At 34.6% G+C, this 27,250-nt stretch overlaps 1 protein-coding gene across 1 annotated transcript; it reads left to right on the top strand.

Annotated features, from left to right (window-relative positions):
• The first annotated feature begins 8,659 nt into the window (after window positions 1–8,659).
• On the top strand, window positions 8,660–11,517 carry LOC107829421 (endo-1,3;1,4-beta-D-glucanase). Its single transcript, XM_016656886.1, has 7 exons — window positions 8,660–8,913; window positions 9,330–9,351; window positions 10,161–10,281; window positions 10,517–10,607; window positions 10,724–10,816; window positions 10,917–11,017; window positions 11,224–11,517. The coding sequence occupies exons 1-7, from the start codon at window positions 8,766–8,768 to the stop codon at window positions 11,362–11,364; spliced, it is 717 nt and encodes a 238-aa protein (XP_016512372.1). The 5' UTR covers window positions 8,660–8,765; the 3' UTR covers window positions 11,365–11,517.
• Window positions 11,518–27,250: the final 15,733 nt, after the last annotated feature.

Raw genomic sequence — 27,250 nt, 5'->3', positions numbered from 1 at the left:
TGCTTTTCGTACTACATATGGTTATTATGAGTTTCTGGTGATGTCCTTCGGCTTAACTAATGCCCCGGCAGCGTTTATAGATCTGATGAACAGAATATTCATGCCATATATTGATTCGTTTGTCATTGTCTTCATTGATGACATCTTGATCTACTCACTAGTAAGGAGGAGCATGAGCAGCATATGAGAGTATTGCTTTAAACATTGCGGGAACAAAAGCTATATGCTAAGTTCTCTAAATGTGAGTTTTGGCTAGAGTCTGTAGCATTTTTGGGACATATCGTATCGGGCGAAGGTATTAAAGTTGATCCCAAAAAGATTGAGGCAGTTCAGAATTGGTATCGTCCTACTTCGGCGATGGAGATCAGGAGTTTTCTGGGTTTGGCAGGTTATTATCGTCGGTTCGTGGAAGGTTTTTCATCTATTGCAGCACCTTTGACCAAATTAACCCAGAAGGGTGCTCCATTCCGATGGTCCGATAATTGTGAGGTGAGCTTTCAGAAGCTCAAGACATCATTGACTACAGCACCAGTGTTAGTGTTGCCTTCCGGTTCGGGGAAGTATATACAATGTATTGTGATGTTTCACGCATCGGCTTGGGTTGTGTATTGATGCAGGAAGGGCAAGTTATTGCATATACTTCACGTCAGCTGAAGCCCGATGAAAAGAATTATCTGGTACATGATTTGGAGTTAGCTGCGATTGTTCACGCTCTTAAGATTTGGAGGCATTATCTTTATGGGATGTCTTGTGAAGTTTACACTGATCATCGCAGTTTGCAGCATTTGTTCAAGCAGAGGGACCTAAATTTGAGACAGCGCAGATGGCTGGAGTTACTAAAAGATTATGATATTACTATCCTGTATTATCCGGGCAACGCAAATGTGGTTGCAGATGCCTTGAGCAGAAAGGCGGAGAGTATGGGTAGTTTGGCTTTCATTTCAGCAGAGGAAAGGCCATTAGCCTCAGATATTCAGTCCTTGGCTAACAGACTTGTGAGGCTGGATATTTCAGAGCCCAGCCGAGTTCTTGCATGTGTTGTGGCCCAATCTTCACTATTTGAGCAGATCAAGGCTCGCCAGTATGATGACCCACACCTGGTGGTTCTTCGTGAAATGGTACTACGAGGTAGTGCCAAGGAAGTCACTATTGGTGCAGATGGTGTTCTACGACTCCAGGATCGTCTGTGTGTTCCTAATGTGGATGAACTGAGGAAAATAATCCTGGAGAAGGCACACAGTTCTCGATATTCTATTCATCCAGGTGCTACTAAGATGTATCGTGACTTGAGGCAGCATTATTGGTGTCGACGAATGAAAAAGGATATAGTTGAGTATGTAGCTCGGTGTCTAAATTGCCAGCAAGTTAACTATGAGCACCAGAGGCCAGGTGGCCTATTTCAGCAGATGACCATACCAAAGTGGAAATGTGAACGAATTACTATGGATTTTGTAGTTGGGTTTCCGCGGACCTTGAGGATGTTTGATGCAGTTTGGGTGATTGTTGACAGGTTGACTAAGTCGGCACATTTTATTCCTGTTGTGACTACGTATACTTCAGAGAGGTTGGCCCAGATTTATATTCAGGAGATAGTTCGGTTGCACGGTGTGCCAATTTCCATCATATCAGATAGAGGTCCTCAGTTTACTTTACATTTCTGGAGAGCAGTACAAAGTGAGTTGGGGACCCGTGTAGAGCTCAGCACACCCTTTCATCCGCAGACCGATGGACAGTCAGAGAGGACAATTCAGATTTTGGAGGATATGCTCAGGGCATGTGTGATCGACTTTGGAGGTCAGTGGGATCGTTTCCTGCCTTTGGCCGAGTTTGCTTATAATAACAGTTACCAATCCAGCATCGAGATGGCTCCATTTGAGGCTTTATATGGTCGGCGATGTCGTTCACCTATCGGATGGTTTGAGCCAGGTGAGGCTAAGTTATATGGTACTGATTTGGTAAGGGATGCCTTGGAAAAGGTAAAGTTGATTCAGGAGCGACTTCGTACAGCACAGTCCAGACAAAAGAGTTACGCGGATCAGAAAGCGCGTGATATATCATTTATGGTAGGTGAAAAAGTTCTCTTGAAGGTTTCGCCGATGAAGGGAATTTTGAGATTCGGGAAGAAGGGCAAGTTGAGCCCAAGGTTTATAGGCCCATTTGAGGTGTTGAAACGAGATGGGGAGGTTGCTTATGAGCTTGCATTGTCTCCCAGCCTATCGGGAGTTCATCCAATTTTTCACGTATCTATGCTACAGAAGTATCATGCCGACCTATCACATGTGTTAGACTACAGTACAGTTCAGCTAGAGAATAGCTTGGGTTATGAAGAGGAGCCAATTGCCATTGTTGATAAATAGGTTCGCCAGTTGAGGTCCAAGAGGATTTCTGCAGTAAAAGTCCAGTGGAGGGGCCAACCAGTCGAGGAAGCGACTTGGGAGGCCGAGGAAGACATGCGGAGCAGATATTCACACTTATTCAGCACTCCAGGTACAATTCTAAACTCGTTCGAGGACGAACGTTTGTTTAAGAGGTGGAGAATGTAATGACACAACCGGTCATTTTAATTTTTAGAACCCCGTTCCCTAAAATAAAACTTTCTGTAGGTGCTTGTAATTATTTATGACTAGCGGGAATGGTTGGTTCGGGATTTGGAAGGGTTTGGGGTGAAACCAGAATATTTGGTTCCTTAAGTTGGCCTTAAAGTGCTAAGTGTGACTTCGGTCAATATTTTGAGAAAAACGACCCCGGAATAGAATTTTGATGATTCCAACAGCTCTGTATGGTGATTTTGGACTTAGGAGCGTGTTCGGAAGTTTATTTGGAAGTCCGTAGTTAAATTGGGCATGAAATGGCTAAAAACAAGAATTTAAGTTTGGAAGTTTGACCGATGAGTTGATTTTTGATACCGGAGTCAGAATCCAGTTCCGAAAATTTTCATAGCTCCGTTATATAATTTATAACTTGTGTGTAAAATTTGAGGTCAATCGGAGTTGATTTGGTAGGTTCCGACATTGAATGTAGAAGTTGAAAACTCTTAGTTTCATTAAGCTTGAATTGGGGTATGATTCATAGTTTTAGCGTTGTTTGATGTGATTTAGAGATTCGACTAAGTTCGTATGATATTTTAGGACTTGTTGGTATATTTGGTTGAGGTCCCGAGGGCCTCGGGTGAGTTTCGGATGGTTAACGGATCAAAAATTTGAGTTAAAAAGCTGCTGCAATTTTTCCTCTTTTGTTGGACATTCTGGGCTGTGATCGAGCCCAGATATCGAGCCCAGGTATCAAGCCCAGGTTTGAAGAGGCATAGGTTCGAGCTTGTGTATCGAAGCCATGATCGAAGGTCCAACTCGGGGGCCATGATCGAAGGTCCAACTCAAGGACCATGATCGAAGGTCCAGCTCGAGGGCCATGATCGAAGGCAAGGCTCAAGGGCCAGGATCGAGACCCAAGATCGAGGGTCACAATCGAAGGCTCAAGCTCGATGCCATGATCGAGGCTATGATCGAAGGCCTAGCCTCGATGCCCTGATCGAGGCCATGACCGAGGTCCAGGCTCGAGCCTGTGATCGAAGTCGCGATCGAGGTCCAGTTCGAGGACTAGTTCCGAAGGCTGCTGGGCAGTTTTATAAAAAGAGGGCATTCGTCCCATTTGCCATTTTTAACGAACTTGAACTTGAGCAGAGACGACTTTTGGTAGATTTTCAAGGGAAAAATATTGGGGTAAGTGATTCTAACTCGGATTTGGTCTACATATATAAGTATATCATTGTTTTCACAATTTAATTAGTGTTTTGAGATTGAAATTTGGAAAAGTTTAGAAATCTCATAGAAACGAAATTTGAGATTTCGGTATCGATTCAGAGTCAGATTTGAGTGAAACTGGTATGGTTGGACTCGTAATTGAATGGGTTGTCGGATTTTATAACTTTCGTCGGATTCCGAGATGTGGCCCCCGCGGGCAAATTTTTAATTAATTTCAGGAATTTTTCTTTAAAATGTAGTATTTTCTTATAGAATTAATTTCTACAATATTTAGTGATTGTATCGAATTATTTTGGCTAGATTCGAGTCAGACGGAGTTGGATAATCGTGGAAAAGGCAAAATTATGGATTAAATTGGAGCAAGACGAGGTAAGGTTCTTGTCTAATCTTGTGAGGGGAAATTACCTCATAGGTGATTAAAATTAAATAATTTTTGTTAATTGTGGGGGGCTACGTACGCACGCGGTGACGAGAGTCCGTGCGTAGCTACTATTAATGCTAAAGTCCGGGTAGTTTAGGACTCAAAGCATGCCTTACTTGTGAAAATTGTATTCTTTGATTTATTTGTATTAATTGATATCTATATGAATATATTGTGAATTGTTAGATAAATATATTAAAGGATGGAAATCTCATAGGCTTGATTGTTTGTTTAAATCAATTAATTGTTAAAAAAAATTGTTCTCTTCCCGAATTTACCTTATAATAAATATACTCTCCTTCCGGAGGCACATAAGAAAATGTCCTCCTTTCTTGTGGAGCGGGCCGAACGCCTCGGCAGGATAGATGCATCTATGGATCGCACCGCACGTCCCTCGGCAGTGTACACGACACTCTGGATTGGGCCGTACGTGCTCGGCAGAAATCGTGCTTAATAATAATAATTACACGATACTTTAATAATTTATTTTAGCTTGTGAAGCTAATTAATAAATTGGAAAATCCTTGGAATTTAATGAATTATTATTCTTGCTTGTTTAGGAATTAATTGTTACTCCTGTAAATGAGATTTAATTGATAAATTGGAATTTATTTGAATTGAAGGAATTTAATTAATATATTGAGAATTGTTACATTTGAAGGAATTTGATTATTTTCGCTGATTAAATAAATTATTGTAAATTCTGTAAATCATGCTGATTTAAATATCCTAGTTTTATTTCAATTGTTATTGACCCATAGTGAGTGTCAAGGTCGGCCATCTCGTCTCTACCACTTCGGGATTAGGCTTGATACTTACTGGGTACACGTTGTTTACGTACTCATACTACACTTGCTGCACTTTTTGTGCAGGATCTGAGACATGTACTAGTGGAGGACCTATCATCACATACCCACATCATCCCGAGGCATAGTGGTGAGCTGCCTTTCTGAGCCGTTCTGCAGCTACCAGTGTCTCTTCTGATATTTATATTATGTCTATTTCATTTCAGACAGTATTTGGAGTTTTGTATAATCTACTAGATGCTCATGTACTTGTGATGCCGGGTCTTGGCACACACATTGGTAGAAATTTGTATTTTATTATTTTTTTGGAATAAAAGTTTAACCAATATATGTTTGACTTATTAGTTGGCTTGCCTAGCTGTAGTGTTGGGCGCCATCACGACCTATAGGTGAAATTGGGTCGTGACAATAGAAGTTCTAGATTAAATGCATTTAAGAAAAAATGTGTAAAATATGGACTAAAACCAAGACTCATGCCTGAAGAAATAGTTACTAGGTGGAATTATACTTATTTATTCTTAAGATGTTTTTATAAATATAAAATGTCTATAACTGAAGTTTCTAATTCTCATTGTACCGATTCCAACCGTTTGTTAACATCTAGAACTTAGGATGTCATCGAAAATGTTGTAAAAATTTTATGTGGCTACACTTGAGTTTTCTGGAGCTTATTATCCTACTATTGCAAACGATTTAGTTCATATTGCTGAAATTTCTCATTTACTCCATAATTTGAAGAAGAAAGAAGGATATACTTCTGTTGTTGAATCTATGCTAGATAAATTTAAGAAATATTTCTACCCAATTTCCCCTATTTACCTAATTGGTGCTATTTTAAACCTTCTATCAAAATGGCCACTTGTCGCCAATTAATCATTGCTTTAAATGTTTATATGGATATTGGACCAACTAAAACCCCTGATATTGAAACTTGTATTTCTGATCTACACAAACATTTACAAACTTTATATAATTATTATGCTAACACTTTGATGCTTCTGCTGTTGTAGATGCAAATATTCCTTCAAGTTCAGTTTCAACATCCGGGACCGGTGCTTTGGAGGATAATGGTGGTGTTGAAGATTATTTGATTTGGTCTACACTAGGAGAGCATCAACAAAGCAGTAGCAGGAATATTGATGAACTCCAATTCTACTTGCAAAAGTCACCAGAGACCCGTACAAAGGAATTTCTACCGCTGGGTTGGTGAAGGAGCAACTCAAATCAATTTCCTGTTCTTTCGGCCATGGCTCGAGACGTGCTAAATGTGCCGATTTCAACAGTAGCATCAGAGAGTGCATTTAGCCAAGCAAGACAACAAATAGGAGATACCCGTCATTCATTGGGCAGCAACGCTTTGGAAATTTTAGTGTGCTTCAGAGATTAGATAAAATCAGAACGCAGAAATCAAGGGCGTGAAGAGGTAGATGAAACGGAGGACCAAGAAATTAGATATATAATGGTTTATGGTTCCGATTCAAGCAATGCCGGAAACTAAGAACCTCATGTTGACATGGATAAACTTACAAAAATAATACAAAGCATGTGATGTACTCTTTCTTATTTTTTATAATTGTTGTAAACTTTTAATTTGCAAGTTCAAAAATTAATAAATCAAAATAGAACTTGTAAATTACTTTGAAATATTATTTATTATTCAATCAAAATATAAAACGAAAGACTTCGGAGTTTGATCCTTACATATTGGTCTTATTAAATAATTTTTTGTAGTCACTTACTTTCAAATTTCAATTTTAAAATTTTAAAATTCAAATTTCAAATTTAAAACTTTAAACTTTAAAGTTTAATTCTAAGCCTTAAAAGTTTGTAAACACTTAAGTATCAATAACATTGAATAAGAAAAATAAAATATACAAAAAAAATAATCCGGCCCGGTCCGGACCCGTTAAACCCGAACCAGTACTGACCCTAATTAACACGGAATTTACCAAACCGTTACCGGTCCATTTATCCAGCCCACTTACCAGCCCGTAACACTAACCGAATAAGCTGTTTTTTTCGTATCCAAACCAGCCCGTCCGGTTAACACCTCTAGTCCATTAGAGGTTGACCTTACCTAGGCCTCCCTCGCGATGACCTTGTAACGCGAAACACAATAAAATTACCTGAAAATTTGGCCAAACTGAAGCATTGACAACGTTAGTTATTATGGACAAGCTGGTTTAAAAAGGAACATAGTTCCATTTAGTCGGTTCACAGAGTACAATCAAATCTTTGTACAACAGTTTCATTTGTTCCGATATTTTTTTACTTTTATAGTGAATGATAATTTTACACATATAACAATATTTGGCGTTTAAATATGTTTTGACAGTTATAAATAAAACTTATCTAATTTTTTTTTTAATGTTACAGTTAAAAGATAAGAAAATTATTCAAATTTAAAATCTTAAAAGATATGCATATTTTACTAGGTAAATATTGAAGAAAGCTAATACATTGTTAATAAATTTATAACTAAACGTACAAAAATTTAAAGTCTAACACACATATTTTAAAGTTACTAGGAAAATAAAATCTTTCAAGATTGATGGAAGAATTCTATAATTGTAGTTGTTTCGTAGATTTCATTATCTTACTACCGATATAATGCTTGAATTTGCGAAGATTCGTGTCCAAATTTTTAGCAAAAAGGTATCCAATGGAAAATATGTCATTTGCAAATCTTCAAATCTTATGTCTTATGCAAGATAGAAACTTTGTTCAATAGAATATATTGTGTGCATATTTTTAGAATTATTATTAGTAATCTTAAAGATTCTATATTGTTGTTATAGAAGAATAATTTTATAAATAGTGTTTTGCTATAAATATGAATGTTGTTATAGGTAAAAAGTTGTTATAAAGAGATAAAATATAACTTAAAAATTAATTTTGAGAAAAATTTAACTTTTATAGTGAATGACTGTTACATAATGATATTTTTATAGAGAGGTCTGACGGTAATTTAAAAGAATATTCTAGTAGAAAGTTTGCTATAGTTGTTCAAAGATTTTAATGTGAACTGGATAACGTTTGCAACTACATTTGAAGAAAAGAAGAGGAAATTAGACTATATGAATTTTATTAGTGCAATCGAAGTAAAACTTCTAATACGTTACAAATTGTGGACCAATTAGCCTAATTGAAGAAGATTGGTTAGCTATCATTAACGTAAGTGGTGACGTAGTTCTCACCAGGAACCATGCCTTTAAAAGTTGGACTAGCGTCTCCATATACATTTGATTAAAACTTGGAATTTTTTTTTTTGAAGTTGCGTTCAAATATAATTTTTGAAAGTCGAAATTGTGTTTGTACATGTATTTTATTTGAAGAAAAATTTAAATTTTGTAAGTGGAAGAAAAATTTTCACCCAAAAATTAAAACTTGAATTTTTTTTTCCTCATTATATTTTATAAACAAACAATATTTTCCAATTTTTTTTGGAAAAACTAAAGCCAAAATTTATGTCCAAACCGAAGCAATTTGCAATTAATATTTCCTCCGATCCCAGGGTTCAAATCCCAGCGGAGTCAAATACTAGGTGATTTTTTCCATCTATCCAAGCCTTGGTGGATAGAGTTACCTGGTACATGTTGCTGGTGGGAGTTGACAGGTATCCGTGAAATTAGTCGAGGTGCACGCAAGTTGGCCCGGACAAAAAAAAAAAAAAAAAATCCTCCAATCTTGTCTTACTTATTGTGCACGAGGAAGAAGAGAAGTATAGTTGGTTTTTCTTATTCATCATAAATAAAAATCCGCAAGAGGAGTAGTGAAATGTCAAGACCACAATGTCTCAAGAATCCACCAACTCTAAACTCAGCTTCTGGAGCTGGGGATTTACAAGATATTGGAGGGCTTAACAGCTATGTTACTGGATCTGTTGACTCCAAGCTTGCCATTCTTCTCATTTCTGATGTATTTGGTAAACATCAACTTTTTCTTGATACAGTGCTAGTGTTTGCTGTTTCTTTTCCCCAGTTAGATAATATATATTGGGCAATTGAATCCCCTCAACCATCAAGAAATATTGGAGCCTTTCCAATCACTTAAAGGGGAGTACTACATATTAGAGAATCATTCTAAGGAAGCTTTTCTGTCTTTCCGGATTTTAATCTTTTTTAAGTTATTGGATTCTAAATTAATAATTTTTACGTATTCAATGAATATTTTAAGACAAATGCAAAATCTGAAAGAAAGCTACTGAGTTTGACCTAACCGTAGCTCCGAAATTTGTATTAAAGAAGCATTCGAAGCAAGCTTTTTTGTCTTTTTTAAAAAAAAGATGGTAACTTGTTGGTTTATCGGCTATTAATTCTTATCTGTATATAATTTTTGCAGGATATGAAGCTCCACTTTTGAGGTAAGTAGAGTTCCCTTGTTGAGATTTGATGCCTATTCTTTATCAATACTTTTCTTTTATAAGATTTTCATGTGAAAGATATGAGTGTCCAATCAAGTGGCATAGCCGCGAACACCCTTCGTTGAAAAATATATTACGTGTATAAGTCATATACTATTTTATATTGTTATATATTATATTTTGAACACCCTTAATATAATTGAGTGAGGCAATCCAGCGGTCCAAAGTGTTCAAAGTAATGTGTTGTTCGAAGGATCAAAGTAATTTACCCATTTTGTTTGCCAAAACTAAATGGAAATCACCGTGGTCTATTTGGCTCTTTTTCAAATAGTTTATACCATTCATTGACCAAAAAAATTATTGACTTGCGGGATTCCTGGCTACTCCTACGCCACTGGTCCAATCCAAAACCTTTAAGCTAAACCTTGAGGCAACGGGTGGAGTAACTCGGGATAATTTGCACCCTTTTGGAATGTAATAAATCTTTTACATTATTAGCGTAATTAACTTGTATAACAGGTTACTTACTTTTTATCTTGGTTACTAATTAATATTATTAAATAAATTTATTTTATTTATAGATAATTGTCTTTTAAATGACTTGATCGTGTAATTTATTTTTATAATGTTAATGCATAGAAGTTAAAACTCTTTTGGAAATGTTTGCACACTCGATTAGGGACAAACTTAGTATTCTTTAACACTTTATTCTCTATCAAAGTAGTAGTAATCCTAATGATAAATATACCTTTTGACTACCATAAATGTTGATGATACCTCAATATTCTGCTTCTGTTTGGTTAATTTAGGAAGATAGCAGATAAAGTTGCAGCTGCAGGGTACTTGGTGGTTGTTCCTGATTTCTTCTATGGTGAACCTCTTGATCGCGAGAAACATAACGTACAGACATGGTTAAAAGATCATGGCGCGGTTAGTCTCATTCTATGTGAACTTAATTTCAAAGAACATGAGGGAATTCCTGAATAAAGATGCAAATTGCTGCAACACTTGAAACTATTTACTTAACTTCGCGGAAATGCAAATATTGATGATGAATCTGTAATAGTAATGTGTCTTGGAGATAAATAGCTTTTGTGTATAAGTTAAGGTATTTTTTTTAAGAGTATTAGACATTGAGTTGGTTCTTACAAGTTACATCTTTTAGGACAAAGGATGTGAAGATGCTAAAGCAGTGGTTGAATCTCTGAAAAGTAAAGGTGTTTCTTCCATAGGAGCAGCAGGCTTTTGCTGGGGAGGTGAGACAAATGTGTCTTTCTATCTATTCTGAACTATAGTATATTTCCTGTTTTTACATATCTTTAGCTTTATTTTAATAGAAAGGGAGATTCATGGACTCCTTATTTTGCTTCAGGAATGGTAGTTTCTAAATTGGCAAAACATGAGAATAGTATTGGGGCTGCAGTTATCTTGCATCCTGGTCCTATTACAGTTGATGAGATAAATGGTAAATCCTTAGTCATATTTTTCAGTAGACAAGAACTAGTACAGTGAGTGCTATAACTTCAATCAGTTTTGGAGCAGATAAATAATGTTGTATTTTTCAGAGGTAAAAGTTCCAACTGCAATATTAGCAGCTGAACACGACCATATATTTCCGCCTGACCAAGCAAAGCAGCTAACCGATGCTTTATCTGCAAAATCTGAGGTAAGTTGCATCTCTTAAAGCATTTAGGTTTGTTATATGGGTAAAAGAAGATAAACAAGGAATGGAACAATTGGACAGTTTGTCATTAACATTGTCCCATTGATATAGTTCAGTATGCAAGTTTACTATTGACCAAAAGGATGAAGTATATTGAAATCATCTATCTTTTCTAAAAGGGGGAATAATAATTGTTACCTATTGTACAGATTGAGAGCTGTGTGAAGATATTCCCAGGAGTTGAACATGGATGGACAGTTCGATACAACGTTGAGGATGAATCGGCTGTCAAAGCTGCAGAAGAGGCTCACTCAGATATGTTAAACTGGTTTACCAAATTCATCAACTGAAAAGAAAGGATTAAAATTGAATGATCATTTTAAGGAAAGGGAATTGTCATATTCCTCGAGGAAACTGAGGCTATGTCACAATAAGTACACTGCATTTGGTGATATGCAATGTTAGTCTGCGATGAAATAAAGATAATGATTTTTTGGTTTTAACTTTTGATGCATATTTCTCTCAAACCTCTTTTTGGGTTGTTACACAACAACTTTACAGAAAGAGTCAAACCGGGTTGGGGGGGTTGGGGGGAGATAGGACAAATTATATATAGCTGCATATTTAATTTCCAGAAGAGCTCCCAAGAATAATTATGACCAAAAGAAAAAGAAAAAGCTGTGATTGGAATTTCTTAATGATAATCAAGTTAATAATATTGTCCTAAAACGTCAATATAAAGATTACAAGAGGTTTTACAAGCCGCCCGAACACCAGTGTTATCAAAAAGAGATTAATTAATTTCAAGAAGCATTGGTGCAACAAAACGGGGAATATGAAAGAAATAGATTGTGCTGCAATCAGATGGCATCCTCAGCAAGCAGATCTCATGTAACTTACTCATTTTACTTATTGGAGTTGTGAATAATATCTTTAAAACTTGTTCCAGTACCTGTTGACATGACTCATCTAAAGGCAATTATTAGACATAGCCGCATAGCCAGAATTTTCGTCAAAGGGATTCAAAAAATAAAAAGTAAACATTGCGAAGAAACTAAAGGAATTTAACACCTACTATATATACATTAAAATAATTAACTTTATATATACATCATAATTTTCCAGCGAAAAAGGTTCATATGAACCTCTTCCGCCACCTTGGCTCCGCGTATGATAAGACAAGCCAGCATTTTACACGATAGATCTCCTTTATTAAATCAATCTCATTAAATAAGTGAGACAAAGCAAGAGTAATACCCGAATGATATGGGTGGCACAAGAAAATAAAGTTTAAGTTTTTTTCTTTTGGACTAATCTATACGTATCATATCTAAGCAAGAGTAAATCTTATACTACTAATTTTTTTCCTTATTATCTCACCTTCACTTTCAACCAAACACCTATTTTTCACTTTTCCAACTACTAGCCTGTTTGGTCAAGCTGCAAAAATCAGCTTATTTTGAGAAATATTTTTCTCAAAAGTATTTTTGGTGAGAAGCAGTTTGTGTTTAACTAATTAATTTGAAAAGCACTTCTGAATAGTAATTGGTGTTTGGCCAAACTTTTAAAAACTGCTTTGTTTACCCGTAAAACGGTACAGTTGAATTTATACGTGATTTATAGACAAGTGAACTAATTTGATTCTGAAATAATACAATAATTGAAGAAATGTATAATACTTAGCCTTGAAATATAGATGAAAACAGCAGAGATGACAATTCCGAGAATAACGTTTTCGGGCACATCGAAGATGAGATCAAAAACCAAGAAAGCAAAATTGTATAAAGCTTTGTATAGAATAGATTATAAGTTTTGCGAGAAAATTCGTATCCCCCTACAATGATAGCTGAGCTCACTATTTATAGCTATGTCAAAGGAAGGAGGTCCCAAGATCATGCCTTCCTTTAATGTCAATTATGAGAGTCATTGATGAAGACGTAACGGTGAACATAAACGCCGAATTCTCTGTAACGAATCGTCGCTCTTAATGCTGCAGAATATTCCCTATTAAATGCTACCAGGCGCAGAGCATTTAACACACCTTTATGAATATTATCCTTTTCGGTGACAAACAGAATGACTGCGTTTGGTATTCGGTCATCCGTGTCTTGGGTTCCACGTGTCCTCCCTTTAGACGACCACGTGTCATTTCATATTTCACCCTATACATGTTTCTAAATGTATTTTTTTCAAAGGTACTTTTGGAGATAAGCTATTTTTTTTGCTTCTCCAAAACTGCTTCTGCTTCTCCTCAAAAGTACTTTTTTTTTTCTTCCAAAAGTTTGGCCAAACACATCAACTTTGAAAAAAAAGTACTATTTTGAGGAAAAAAAATGTGCTTTTACTATTGGAGAAACTTGACCAAATAAGATTAAAAAAAAGTGCTTCTAATATTGGAAAAGCTTGGCTAGCTGTGCTTTTCGTTCTGCTATCCTCTTATTTTCTTCTTTCCCACGCAACCTAGATGTCCATCTTTGTTTTTAATCTATCTATTCAATAAATGTCTCTTTTTCCATTCTGCAATCCCATTTTGCTGTGGGGTGTATGGGCATGTCATTTGAGATTCAATACCTTGCTTTTTCAAATACCCCTGCAGCGGTTTGTGGGAGATGTACTTTCTACCATTATCTGACTTAAGTCTTTTTATAGAAGCATTTTATGGAGTTTTAACAGTCTTTTGATACAAAGGAGGAGAAGTAAAAGCACTATATTAAGACAAGTGTCATAACTACAAAAAGCCAAGTGTCATTGTTAAGACAAAATAAACTACCTTTCTAACTAAAAATCTTTTTGAATTTTAAATTTTGAATTAATTGGTTACTCTACTTGAATTAATAAATATAAATATCTTATAATTATCTATAAAAAAACAAAAATATAAAAAACATAAACTACTCATTCAAATTGGGAAGTAGTTTCAAGTTGGAGTTTTAAAATTATTTTAAAATAAAAAAAAATAAAAAAACAAAAAATAAAAAACTACCAATTCAAATTGGATATATATATAAAGAGAAGTAAATAATTCTATGATGCCAAGTGGCATAACCATAAGACGACAAGTGTAGATTTTTAGAATAGAGCTTCAACAAAGTTGAAGTTTTAAAATTATTTAAAAATTAAAAAAAAATAAAAAAAAATACAAATTCAAATTGGGGAGTGATTTTAAGTTAGAGTTTTAAAATTATTATTAAAAAAAAGAAATTAAAAACTTTCAATTCAAATTTGGGAGTAGGTATTATACTAAATTGGTAATTTATTAAAAATGAATATGTCAGTTTAATAATATTAAGTAATGAATAATACAATTAGATAAGCAAGGAATAAGAAGAAATAAAATATAAATTTGTGGGAAAATATAAAAATATAAGACTTATAATTAGAATTATTATGAGAAAAGTCGTACATATACACATAACTAAAATCACAATAAACAATTAGTCATAAACGAAGAATACTAAAAAAATAAAAGATAGTGTAAAATATATATAAATTAAATTTCTCATGTAGAAAATTTTAGTTAATAAATAGAACTCATAATTTCATAATGAAAAATACAAAAATATAAAGATACTATTAGGATATTATACATAAGATAATATATTATATATAAAACACAAATTATTAATTATTAAAAATATTAGTAGTTTTTTTATAAAATAATAAAAGTATTATCCCTTTATACTTTTGATGAATTCAAAATTATAATTTAGCAAAATAAATTATATTATTTAAATTTTTAGTAAAATAAAAAATGAAAAAACTAATCAAATATTATAGTAGAAAAGAATGTATGAAAAGAGGGGGATAAAGATAATTTTATAATATTTATATTTTGAATTAATTAATAAATAAAAGATAAATAAATAACACTCAAGAAATTATAGATAAGTTTAGACAATTGAAGAATTTTGAATAGTATAACATAAGTATACAAAAAAGATATTTCCAGAATAAGAAAACATATACTTATGTTCTATTAAAGGAGAAGTGGTATCAAATATTAAGCCAATTGAAAAGTTAATAAAAAGGCACATTAGTAAATGTATAGTACTAAGTACTTGCTAATTTAATAAAGAATAAACAAGGAACAAATAATTTATTTGATTATAATATGATGTGTATCCTTTGATTTTGTATATGTTTTATTATATTTCTGTACACTATATTAAATAGTAAAATAATAACTAATATTTATTAAAATAATATGATATATTAGATCATAATTTTATAATATTAGTATTATTTCAAATTATTCGCGCATCGCGCGGGTTCTAACACTAGTATATAATAAAAGGAGAGGCAAAGACACTATAGTAAGCCATGTGGCAACATAATAAAAAGCCACTTAGAAATTTTAGGACAAAGTTAGTTAGGTTAAGTAATAAATACTTTTTTAAAATTTTAATTTAAAATTTTTTAAATTATGCATTATTTATTAATAATAATTAATAAATAATTAATAAATAATTAGTTGCTCTTTTTGAATTTGAATTTAAACATAGAAGAAAAGTATGATTAACAAAGAAATTAACTACTCAAACATGGGTGAGGATTGGTTTCAGTTAGTTAATTTCATTGTTTCATTTTTTTAAAATTATTTTCTTTTTTCTTTTTTCTTTTTTGAAATAAAAAAGTATATTTATCACTAAATTTCAGACAATATTATTGAGAAAAATATAATAAAATTTAAAATAAAAAAATATTTTAAGTGTAATAAAATATATATCTTATATTATATTACAAAAAAAAAGTAGCAGACAAAAATATGCTAATAATTTCCACTAACAATGTAAAGGTTGGTTTAGGTTAGTTAATTTCTTTGTTTTATTTTTTTTTAAAAATCATTTTCGTTTTTCTTTTTTTGAAATAAAAAGTATATTTATTCATTAAAATTCAGACAATATTATTGAGAACAACATAATAAAATTTAAAATAAAAAAATCTTTCAAGCGTAATAAAATATATATATTCTATTATATTACCAAAAGAAAGTAGCACACAGAAATATTAAAAAAGTAATATGCTAATAATTTCTATTAATAATGTAATTATATTAAATATTGGATAATATAATAATGAAAAATACTGAACAAAAAAGTTATTCGATGACTATATATGTCCGTTTAATTTAATAGATTAAAAGAAAGCGAGCAAAATAAAATAATATGCTAATAAAAAATTCTATTAATAATGTAAAAATACTAAACATTGGATAATATAATAATAAACAAAAATACAGAGCGAAAAATTATTCAATGACTATATTAAATCCTTTAATTTAATAAAGATTTTATTATTGGGTATATCATATTGACAAATAAGATGACAATTGAAATTTATTAAATTAATACGATCTAATATGTTCAAACAAGCCCGGTGATAATTTAATTTAATTAATAATTTTTAATAATGATCGCGTATCGCGCATGTACGACTACTAGTGCATAAGAATAACAAAAGCAAGTGTACAGTTTTCCTTCAATTACTCTCTATCCGCCCATCTTTCCCACCTTTTCTTTAATCTATCATTTTCTGGTAGGAACATTTTTCATTGCTTTTCTTAACTTATAACTTTATATTATATATAATGACGTAATAAAAATCTTTTTACGTTACTGGTATAGTTTAACATGTGAACAGATTAGTTATCATTTTTATAATAGTACCAAAAGTAATACAATCCCTATCGGTAAGAGTTACCTTCAATTATCTTAAAGTTTAAGTTTAACTAATATAATCTCTGTGTAAAGAATTTTTACACTTTCAAATCACTTACTATGTAATAATTACTACCAACCATCTATGAGATAAATAACACGAAAAATAAGACAATACATGTCACAATATATTAAAATACGAGTGAAAATTGTTCATACTGTCATAAACATAAGTTAAATCTATTGCTATTCCATAAGTAACTTGGATATATATAACAAAAAAATTAACTTGGATATATGAATTTCTCTGCGGTAAGTGCATAGAGTCTAAAAAACTCCTTATTGGGCGATCTTAACTAGCCAAGAATCGTTGGCTTCTAGATGATAATAGTGTTATTATTTCAATTTCAATAACCATCTCCCTTTTGTTTTCTTGCTTCACCTTATCTCTAACATTAATTGTTTTTTGGCAAAAACGACGATGCATTTGAAGTTCAACCAACTAGTCAATTAAACAAAATCAAGCGTCGTGCATCCTGCCTTTTAGAGATCCTTATATATAATTTTTTTACTGTGGAGGGATAGTAAATTAATAATACTCTTCTGTCTCATGATGCACTTTTAGTTTTAGTCAATCTAAGTAAATAATGATACTTTTTTATATTTAACAAAAATTAACTTTTAAACTTCTAAATTTATCGTAATGAAGTCATACGTACTTATTTTAGAATATAAATTTCAAAAAAAATATATCTTAAAATCCGTGTCCAATCAAACAATATATATAAAATAGGATGCATGAGAGACTAATAAGGAATAATATTCGGTACCTATTCTAGTACTAGTTTCTGGGCACGCGCTTAATGGGAATAACTTTTTTCTAAAAACAACATAAATAATGTACTCAGGGCTCGTTTGGTATGAGAGATAAAGAATAATTAATCATGAGATTAAATTTAAGAAGAGTTTATCCCATATTTGGTTGTGAGACAATTGTGATATAATTAACCCCGATATTAGTTATCCCGAGGTTGTAGTATTTTTTTCATCCCCATGGAAAGGTGGAATAACTAAGCCCGGGATAACTAATCACGAGATAATTAATTCTGAGATAACTTCTTTCCGACTAAACGACCCCTCAAATTAGGATTTGTTTCAGTTATAAAAGATAATATTAGAAAAAGCAAAAGGCATTATTTCCATAGTTTTTCATACAAAAATTTAAATCATCATCTCTTATTCTTCTATTTTCTAATTTTGTACTTAGAAGACAGTGGCTGCAAGATGTAGAGGCAAAACAAGAGGCTCATGGTCAGCTCAATTTGATTGGATTTTCTTCTACTTGAACATATGAACAGTACTATGCTTAAGCATTATCTGATATTAATTATTGAAGGATTATTGTATGCAAACAATACTACCATAAATATCTAAATATTGTGATAAAAATGATCTTTGATGGTTTCTGATATCCAAAAAAACTACCTCTCACAACAAACACAACAATTAACTGGCAAATGCCTAATGTATTATTTGTCACTGGTATGATTTTCAGAAAAATAATGCTATTTCATACTAAAGAATAGTAGGAAGTGTTCCCAAGCCAAATCCACATAAACAAGAATATATAGTTTCATGAATGCTCATAGGAAGTTACAAAAATAAAATAAACTAACCTGATAAAACTTGCAGAACATATGTGTATATTGCAAGAGGTGAACAAATAAGTTTAATTAAAAACTTTAAAGTTCATACGGAAAGTAGAGTATTTCAATGGATTATCTCCAACTCTACTTTTTTTTTAAATCGAGCCACGATTTTATTGCCACCTTTGAACATAGTACATTTGAAGATGGGGGATATAACCAAACCTTCTTTACAAGATGTGATAAAGACGAGTCAAGTTAGTGGTAGAGGATCAACTAACATATTTTCAAAATAACAAAAAAATCCCGCTAAAAGTTGGCAATAAAGTTGATACTTCAAGGTGACTCATAAGTAAGCAGACTTGATCTTCTCCTCTTGACTCGAAATGAAGGAAGTTGCCATCTATCGGCATTTAATAAACCTCTAATCTGCCTTGAGAGAGTATCAAATTCAGTGTATATGCACACTTCTTCAGTTGAGTGACTCATAAATGCTAGCTTATCGGCAACTTTATTTGCTTCTCTAAAGCGATGTCTAGTAACAATACCATGCTCCTCCACCATAATCCTTAGCTCCCTAATGCAATCCGCTATTCTCCATGATATTGACCAATTACTGTTGATACCCAATTTTTTCCTCATATTTTTTAAATAATTTATATACTTTCAAAATATCATTTTTGCATCATTATGTAGTTTACAAAATCTATACAAGCATTTTCTATAATTTTTAAAGTTTTAAAATTAATTTTCTTGCATTTAAATTACTGAAATATTTATTAATTATTCCTTTAAATTATTCTTCTGATGACCTAATCATCTAAAATTATTATTTTCATCCATAATACATGTTTCAAATATTGTTTACTTAATTATATTGGTATTCTTAGGCTATTTGCACAATCTTGCAATAATAGCCTATATTTTGCATTGTTATTGCATTTTGTCGTTTTATTCAGGGTCAAAATAATATTTTATATTTTTATAATATTTTACTATTATTTTAAAGTATTAATTTGCATAAATAGCATTTTTTATATATATTTATTTAACTATTTTTATTAAATTATTTCCCTTTTAATCTCTTATTTAAAAGCTGGCCCAATTATTTAGCTATTTTTCGGACCAAACAAAACCAAATCCCTGGCCCAATCCTCAAGCCCAACCCCAAGCGACCCTGCCCAGTCCAAAATCTGACCTAGCTCGTTTTTAATCTCAGCCGTTGATCAAAAGCGATCAACGACCCACAAACACCTCTCTCCCTTTCCTTATATCCCCATAACCTAATCCTAATCCCCATTTCCTAAAGACATCCGCTTCTATTCTCTCTGCCACTCCCTTCTCCTTCACAAACCCTAGCCGTCAGACCCCCAATTATCTCCGATTCTAACCTTGATATGGAATCCTCTTACGATTTGCCTTCCATATATGCTCCATCTCCGTATTACTTACACGATTTTGGTATTACTTAGTACTTGCCTATTTATGGCAAGTACCAGACCTGGAATAATGTGGAAACCGTCTCCAATCTTTAAGATCTAGACGGTATTCCATCTATATACATTCATGGCAAGGCGATATGAAGCCGATTCACCAAAATCTTCGATCGAATCTTTGATTTCTGTCAATTAGGGTTTACCTAATTTTTCTCCTAATCCGATTAAATTGATTCTGCATGTTATTATTTTCTTATTTATGTTTGATTTTACAGTGTTTCCTTGTTTGTTTGCTTGATTTCTACTACTATATAAACACCTCCCCATTCCTCTTTGAAACAGACTTTTTCACGAGATTCACTGAGAACTAAAGGTTGTCACTCTATTATTCTCTCATTCTCTTGTTCTATTCTTTAGCTCTTGGCCGGCTGAAAGCCAAGGCAACTGGAATTTAATTTTTAACTTTTCTTGGTGCGAGCACTGCCCGGGGTTCGTTTGAAGCCTTTGAGAATTCTGACACACTAAGATTCTGGGTTCTATTGCTCGTTGCTGACGTTTAGAGTATTGTGGAGTTTGTTCTTTCTTGTTTGTCTATTTGTCAAGTGATAACTGGTAAGTTCCTTATCTTTTGCAATTTTATTCTCCTGTGTTCATGATTTGCATATTCATACCTCTGAAATTTTATGACCTAATGTGTTTCTAGACAATATTTATGTGCAACCTTGTTGGCATTCAATTCATTTTGTGATCTGAACTTCTTTAGCATTTGATTTTACCTGAATATGCCAGTTCTGATATATGTTTATGCTTAACTTGAATAATTTGGACTCTCTTAAGTTCGTTTAGCCTAATGTGTTGGTACCTGAATATTTACATTTACTGCCTGGCATGAGTTTGCTTCCCTGCTTTGTTCTGGGTTCCTGTAATGACTGACTCGTATCTATAATGTGTCCTAATCTATGACTTTCACTCTAGCTATGACCTGCTCCCATGCTATTTTGTCACTCATTATGTCTTCGGTTTGCCTAATCCTGTATCCCCTGGTGATTAGTTGGGACCTTTAGAGTAGCCATCTTAACGTGTGTTTCCTTATAATGTGTGTTATTGTTTTGTCTTAGTGATATAAGTTGGCATGTCTACTTTCTGGTTTTGTGATAGATATTCAACATAATTTGGACCCCTAGGCTTTAAATCCTTTAAGTTAGTGCTCTACTTACTTTAGACTCATTTGGCATTGTGCACCTTTGTACGTTAATCTTGAAAATCTTATTCCCCTGCTTCTTACAAAATGTTTTCTGCCCAATATGCTAAGTGTTTGAACTTTTGATATCAACCTGCCCTTTGAGTTTTTGTTGATTCTCTTTGCTTGTATGTTCTTTGTTTAATCACCCTTGCTATGTATGCTTCTAAAATATAAGTGCACCTCTTCAAATTCTATCACTTGATCACTGTCATCTCACTCTCATTTGTTACCTACACTATTCTGAATCTATCACTCTTGGCCGGCTGAAAGCCAAGGCTACCAAAACTCTCTCTATTGACCTCCCTAGTGTGAGCACTGCTCGGGGTCCATTTGAGACCCTTGTGAACCCTGACATACTAGGATTTGGGGTTCTTTGATCACTCTATTTGCTGCTGGAACTTGAGTTGTCTCTGGCATTTAGCTTTTCTTCCTCACATTATTTGTATAATCTGCAAACTGTGTTCTATAAGTGATTTTTGTGTAATTCAATATTTTGGGTCATATGGGCAATTTGTGACTGTTTGGTTTGGCTTGAGTTCCTCTATGACTATTGGGTTGTGCTGATGGGCATAGTCCCCTGTTTGGATCTGAGCATGCTATTTGCGAAGAAAGAGTTTGTTGAAGGCCCAGGCAATACTGGGTATCTCCTTTGGGCCTGCTGTAGGCCTGCTATAATTTCTTATATAATATTTGTATTTATATTCCTCATCTGGTCTGTAATAATTTTGTAATAAACAATTGGGGTGTTAGTGAAATTGGGGAAACGATATATTCTAATGTTTGCATGAAAGGGTAGAAAACATGCCTATAGGATTCGTATGATTTACTTATCCAACCTGCCATATATGCTATTTGAATTTCCATGTACATTAGTAAAAATTATGTCATTAGGGGAATCACACATTCACACAACTTGTTTACTATCAAAGCATGAGCTTAAATACTCTATCTATTCCCATGTCCACTATTATGTGTTACTAGACAGCATGCCTATAGGAAACAAAATGCCAATAACCATCCTTCAATTTGCATAATGACAACATGTTCATTCGATACCATGCCTATAGGATTATACTGGCTTATGCTCTACTGGTCCTCATCTAGATATCATGTCCATAGGTTCTTAATTTATTCATCAGTTATTGTTATATCTATTGCTCGCCTAGAAAACATGCCTATAGGGAAAAAGTGTTACAGAATCAGTTTTCAACTGCCAACTATTAGAATCTAGCTATAAAATACTGCTACTCGCTTAGAAAGCATGCCGATAGAATCAAACGCGAGTAATTCTGAGTATTCCCAATGGTTTTCACTCTCCATATTGCGTAAATCACTTAGAGATCATGTCTATAGGTTTTAATAACTTATAATTTATAATTTCAATAAATAGCATAACAGTACCGGATACTTTTAAACTGAGTAGTTGTTTAGAAACCATGTCTATAGAGCTTAATGACTTCAATTTGCCTCAATTCTGAAACTGTCCAGTGCCTAACGTAAAAATCTGTTTGCGTGTTTTTGTTGTCTAAGTGTGGAGGCTAACTCGAGCCTTTAATTGTCCTTAAGTAAAGTCCTATTTGTTTTGAATGTCACTTAGTTTTATCATTTTGAGCAGCCTAAGTAAAGTCTAGAACCACCCAAATAGAGGTCCAATACCTCCTGGACCATAGGCATGGGACGGGTAATGCACGCATAGGACGCGGCCTGGAATTGAATTAGAACGCTCTAAGTAAACAACTTCAACATAGTAATTGGGTAGCAGAAGATGATAGTCTGTGCCCACTGAATAATATAAGCAACTCCTATCTAAAAGGAGTTGCGAAGTATTATTTATGTTGCACGGGGTGATCCTTTAGGCTAAAAAACTTAGGCCCCTCCTTTTCTCTTTATACACTTAGTCATCTAATATAGACCGTTATAGTTGTATCCTTGTAGTCCTTAAAGATTCGTACCAATTCTCATTGTGTTATAATGAAACTCTTTGACCTTTTATTCTCTTTGTTTATTTAATCATTTTGCCTAATTATAATCCATATAGTCTTAAGTTCGACCGGGACCCACAGTTGTGGAACCCGAAGAGTGCCTAACACCTTCTCTTTGAGGTAATTTGAGCCCTTACCCGATCTTTGGTGGCGTTGACTAGTCAAATAGAGTTATCTGCATAATAGGTGCCCTAACACACCTTAAAAATTGTTAGGTGACAACTCTTCTTCTTTTAACACTTTACCTCCCACTCAAATGGAGTTGTCACAAATGTCGAAGCCCGCTTTTCGCGAGAAAAATGGGGCGCGACAACATGGCGACTCTGCTGGGGATTTACACTTAGGCTCTTGCCATAATGAACTTGACTTTCGTGGATTATTTTCTTTATTACATGCACTTCCCTTCTTCACCTTTATTTGTTTAAATTTGTTATTACATGCACATCCCTTCCCCGTTCACCTTTATTTAAATTTGTTATGACATGCACATCCCTTCCCCGTTCACCTTTATTTGTTTAAATCCGTTATGACATGCACATCCCTTTCCCGTTCACCTATATTTGCTGTGATCACTCTTCCTTTCATCTTGTCTAAGACTGCCATATCATGCCTCTCCTATCCCTATTCCCATATCTGCTTTATTACATTATTGCATATATTCCACGAACTCTTTTCTTTTGTCTTTCCTTTTGTCTTTCCTTTCTATATTTCTTATGTTTACCTTACTATTGTATTTACTTCTTTTACATATTTATCATGCCAATACTTGACAACGTGTTATTTCTGATCATACTCCACTTGTGCCAATTATCAATATAGCGGCGCTTGATGAGTGTCCGCGCTCTTCCAAAATTACCTTTTTTTTTAAATCGAAAAGGCTTATTTGCGGTAGACTAGTCGATCAGCGGTGAGTTGACGGTCCCGTGCCTTTCCCTCTCAAGTTGTCCACTTGAGAGTACCAGTCTAGACCTTTCTAGAAACCTTACTCCAATATCAAATGTACATGCATCATGTTAAACCTAGTACAGGTTAAAACGTTGTTAACGTAATAGCCTGCTAAGATAAGCCTTGTCCAAAGCCCAATGGGATTTTCATAATTCCAATGGGCGCCACCATGTTATGTGCATTACTTGGAGAAAATGTGCCAATATGTTGATCATTATTGTGTAAGTGGTCGTATCTGGAGGGGGCCTAGGTTCGGCATGGTCCAAAACATCCCACCTCTGCTACTTGACTGGTGGAAAAACCTTGCGCCTTGCGACAAGAATCATGTGAGAAGCGTACTTGGTGACTTGCCATTTTTGCTTAATATCCAACCAAATATAGCTTTGATTGAGGCTGCTACCATGTTCTGGGATGAGAAAAGAGCGGTCTTCTGATTTGGTGACATAGAAATGACTCCTCTCTTATAAGAAATAGGAGGTTTTGCTAAAATGTCGTGGGATAGTCTGGGTTACTAGTACCAGAGAATCGCACCCCTCGCGGTTTTCTAAAGATGTTGGGATTTAAGAAAAATGAAGAATTACTTTACTTAAAGAAATCCTACATCCCTTTTGGGTTTCTTTATGAGCATTATGGGCATAGTAAGTCGTACCGTCTTCATCATGAGGAACTTTCCATTACCTCCTTAGGTTGGACGCACCGCCGAGTTTATGTATTCATCATTTGCTTCTTGGGTTTGTTGATATTTCCAATGAAAGGGAGAAGGATTCAGACTCGTTTAGCTATGGTTGCAAGAACTTTAATGGAAGGCATCGAGGGGCAAACCTACACCATTATCCTTATTATCCTAGCTGAACTGTACCGTGCTCTAGACCGGTGCAAGCAGGGGTTCGGACATTTTGAAGGTTGTAATCTATTACTGCAAGTCTGGCTATTGGAGCACTTTCAGAGGGGAAAATATCGTCAAGAGCTTCTATGACGTCCATTGAATGAATACATAACTTATCACCATCCAAATAAAATAACATTCATCCCAGATAGGTTCGTACAGCCCGGAAGTGCTGTAAGTTGGGTACGTTTCTTCAGCAATCTGACAGACGAGAAGGTACATTGGATGTTTGAGTGGTTTTCTAGCAGTGAGTTCATCATCAGGTCGAGGGATACTACTCATTTGGTATTGATCGGGTTGCGAGGTATTTATCCTTATGCTCCTATAAGGGTAATGAGACAAACAGGAAGAAAACAGGCCATACCTCGGGTTTCCAACATGGTCCAGTACAAGGCAAATTTCAAAGGAGACATCATTCCTTTCAAGTTCGAGGCGCAACATATGTGGAACTAGAAGGTCATTGTGGAAAAAGGTAACTAAGTTAGTAAGGGGTATTGAAAGATTGCTTGCAATATTAAACATGTTTTGCAAAATCATGTAATAATTCACGTCCTAATTTGGGGACCTCGTTGTGCCCGAGGTAGGCCTAAGCGACACATAGACTTGGAGAAAATTGATGCCAATAATTACTTCATTTTATTAATGTGAAAATGAGCCAAACCTTCACTAAATTGACAATAATAATAAAGTTACTAATGGTATTTAGCCTTATTACAATTGAAATCTAAAACTAGGCTAGAAAACAATAAAGGACATTATTTGCTAGTCTACTTGGTCCCTGAAGGACCTTCTCCGTGCTTGGCTCTTTTGACTCCATCAATCAAGTTCCCCAAGTCGCGCATATCCAATAATAAATAAGCTTTTGCTAGATGCCCTCCTTTACTGCCATCTGTGTTCTGACAATCCGCAAGCCTCTTTCTCATCCTTCCCTCAAGCTTCATCAATCCTTGTTCTAGATATTTCAATCTCTCAGTGGACTTAGTGGCGATTTCCTTCCATTCATTAATTGCCTCCATGTCCACTTTATGTTGTTCCAGATGTCTAGCTTTAGATTCAAAAACCCTTTTTTAGCATCGACAACATATCACACTAGATCCAGACGTCCTCCACCTCCTCCTCCACTAAGTGATCCTAAAGGAAAAAGCAAAGGGAAATGGAAAATGGACGATTTGAGTGGTATCAGGAAGGATAACTCTAGTATAGTTGAGAACGTCGAAACTTCAGATGGTCGGAGCACCCCGGCACAGAATGAATTGGTCTTACTTCTGGAACAAAAGATTTTGGAGCTACAAGGAGAACTTGAGTAGTTCCGAAACTTGGCAAACCTCTCTCTCACTCTAAATGTCCCCGATATTGACCAACAAAATCCAAATACCCAGAACCAAGCACCACAAAACCCGCAAAACCAAAACCCTCCACCAAACCCTCCTGCACCACACTAGTACCCTACACCTCCCCGAACCCTAATCCTCCTCCAATACCAACTCTGCAACAACATCATCACCACCCAACCCAATACCCGTAGACTACCACTTATCATACTCCCCAGAATATACCACAACACACTCCTAACCTCCAAAACTCAACAAATGATCACCCTTATGCCCAGCTCCCCGGAGTCCACCAAAGCAACCCCATATATGTGGAAACCTTACCCCACACCCCGCAACAAACCCTATACATACCTGAATCAATCGAGAAAGACATGCTCATTAAGAACATGGCAAAAGAACTCAAGAAGCTCTCTGCCAAAATTCAGAATGTCGAAGGTGGTAAAGGCGTTGAAGGTTTGAATTATGAAGACTTGTGCATTCAGCCAGATGTAGAGCTGCCGGAGGGGTACAAGCCTCCCAAATTTGAAATGTTCGATGGAACTGGTGATCCAAAAGTGCATTTGAGGACGTATTGTGACAAACTTGTAGGAGTGGGCAAAGATGAACGAATTCGTATGAAATTGTTCATGCGAAGCCTCGCCGGAGATACATTGTCTTAGTATATCAGTCAGAACCCGAAGAAGTGGGTAAGTTGGGTAGGCATGGCGTCAGACTTTATGGACAGGTTTAGATTCAACATCGAGAATGCACCAGATGTTTTCTATATTCAAAACCTCAAAAAGAAACCAACAGAAACCTTTCGTGAATATGCTACTCGGTGGAGATCTGAAGCCACGAAAGTAAGACCAACACTTGAAGAAGAACAAATGAATAAGTTCTTCGTCAGAGCTCAAGACCCGCAGTACTATGAAAGGCTTATGGTTATTGAAAATCACAAATTCTCTGACATCATCAAGCTGGGAGAAAGAATAGAAGACGGGATTAAGAGTGGGATGGTGATAAATTTTGAGGCACTGCAGGCCATGAATACAGTATTGCAATTGGGAGGTATTTCAAAGAAGAAAGAAATGGGAGCCGTAATGGTGGCCCAAGGTCCTAAGTCTCCTC

The sequence above is a fragment of the Nicotiana tabacum genome, chromosome 14 (genome assembly GCF_000715075.1).
Source record: "Nicotiana tabacum cultivar K326 chromosome 14, ASM71507v2, whole genome shotgun sequence".
Lineage (NCBI taxonomy): Eukaryota > Viridiplantae > Streptophyta > Magnoliopsida > Solanales > Solanaceae > Nicotiana > Nicotiana tabacum.
This window is presented reverse-complemented; position numbering and strand designations above follow the sequence as displayed.

Coding starts and splice junctions, on each gene's coding strand:
- LOC107829421 (XM_016656886.1), top strand. CDS start 8,766: ATGTCAAGACCACAATGTCTCAAGAATCCACCAACTCTAAACTCAGCT. Junction 10,282..10,516: donor GGTTAAAAGATCATGGCGCG/GTTAGTCTCATT, acceptor TACATCTTTTAG/GACAAAGGATGTGAAGATGC. Junction 10,608..10,723: donor AGCAGGCTTTTGCTGGGGAG/GTGAGACAAATG, acceptor ATTTTGCTTCAG/GAATGGTAGTTTCTAAATTG.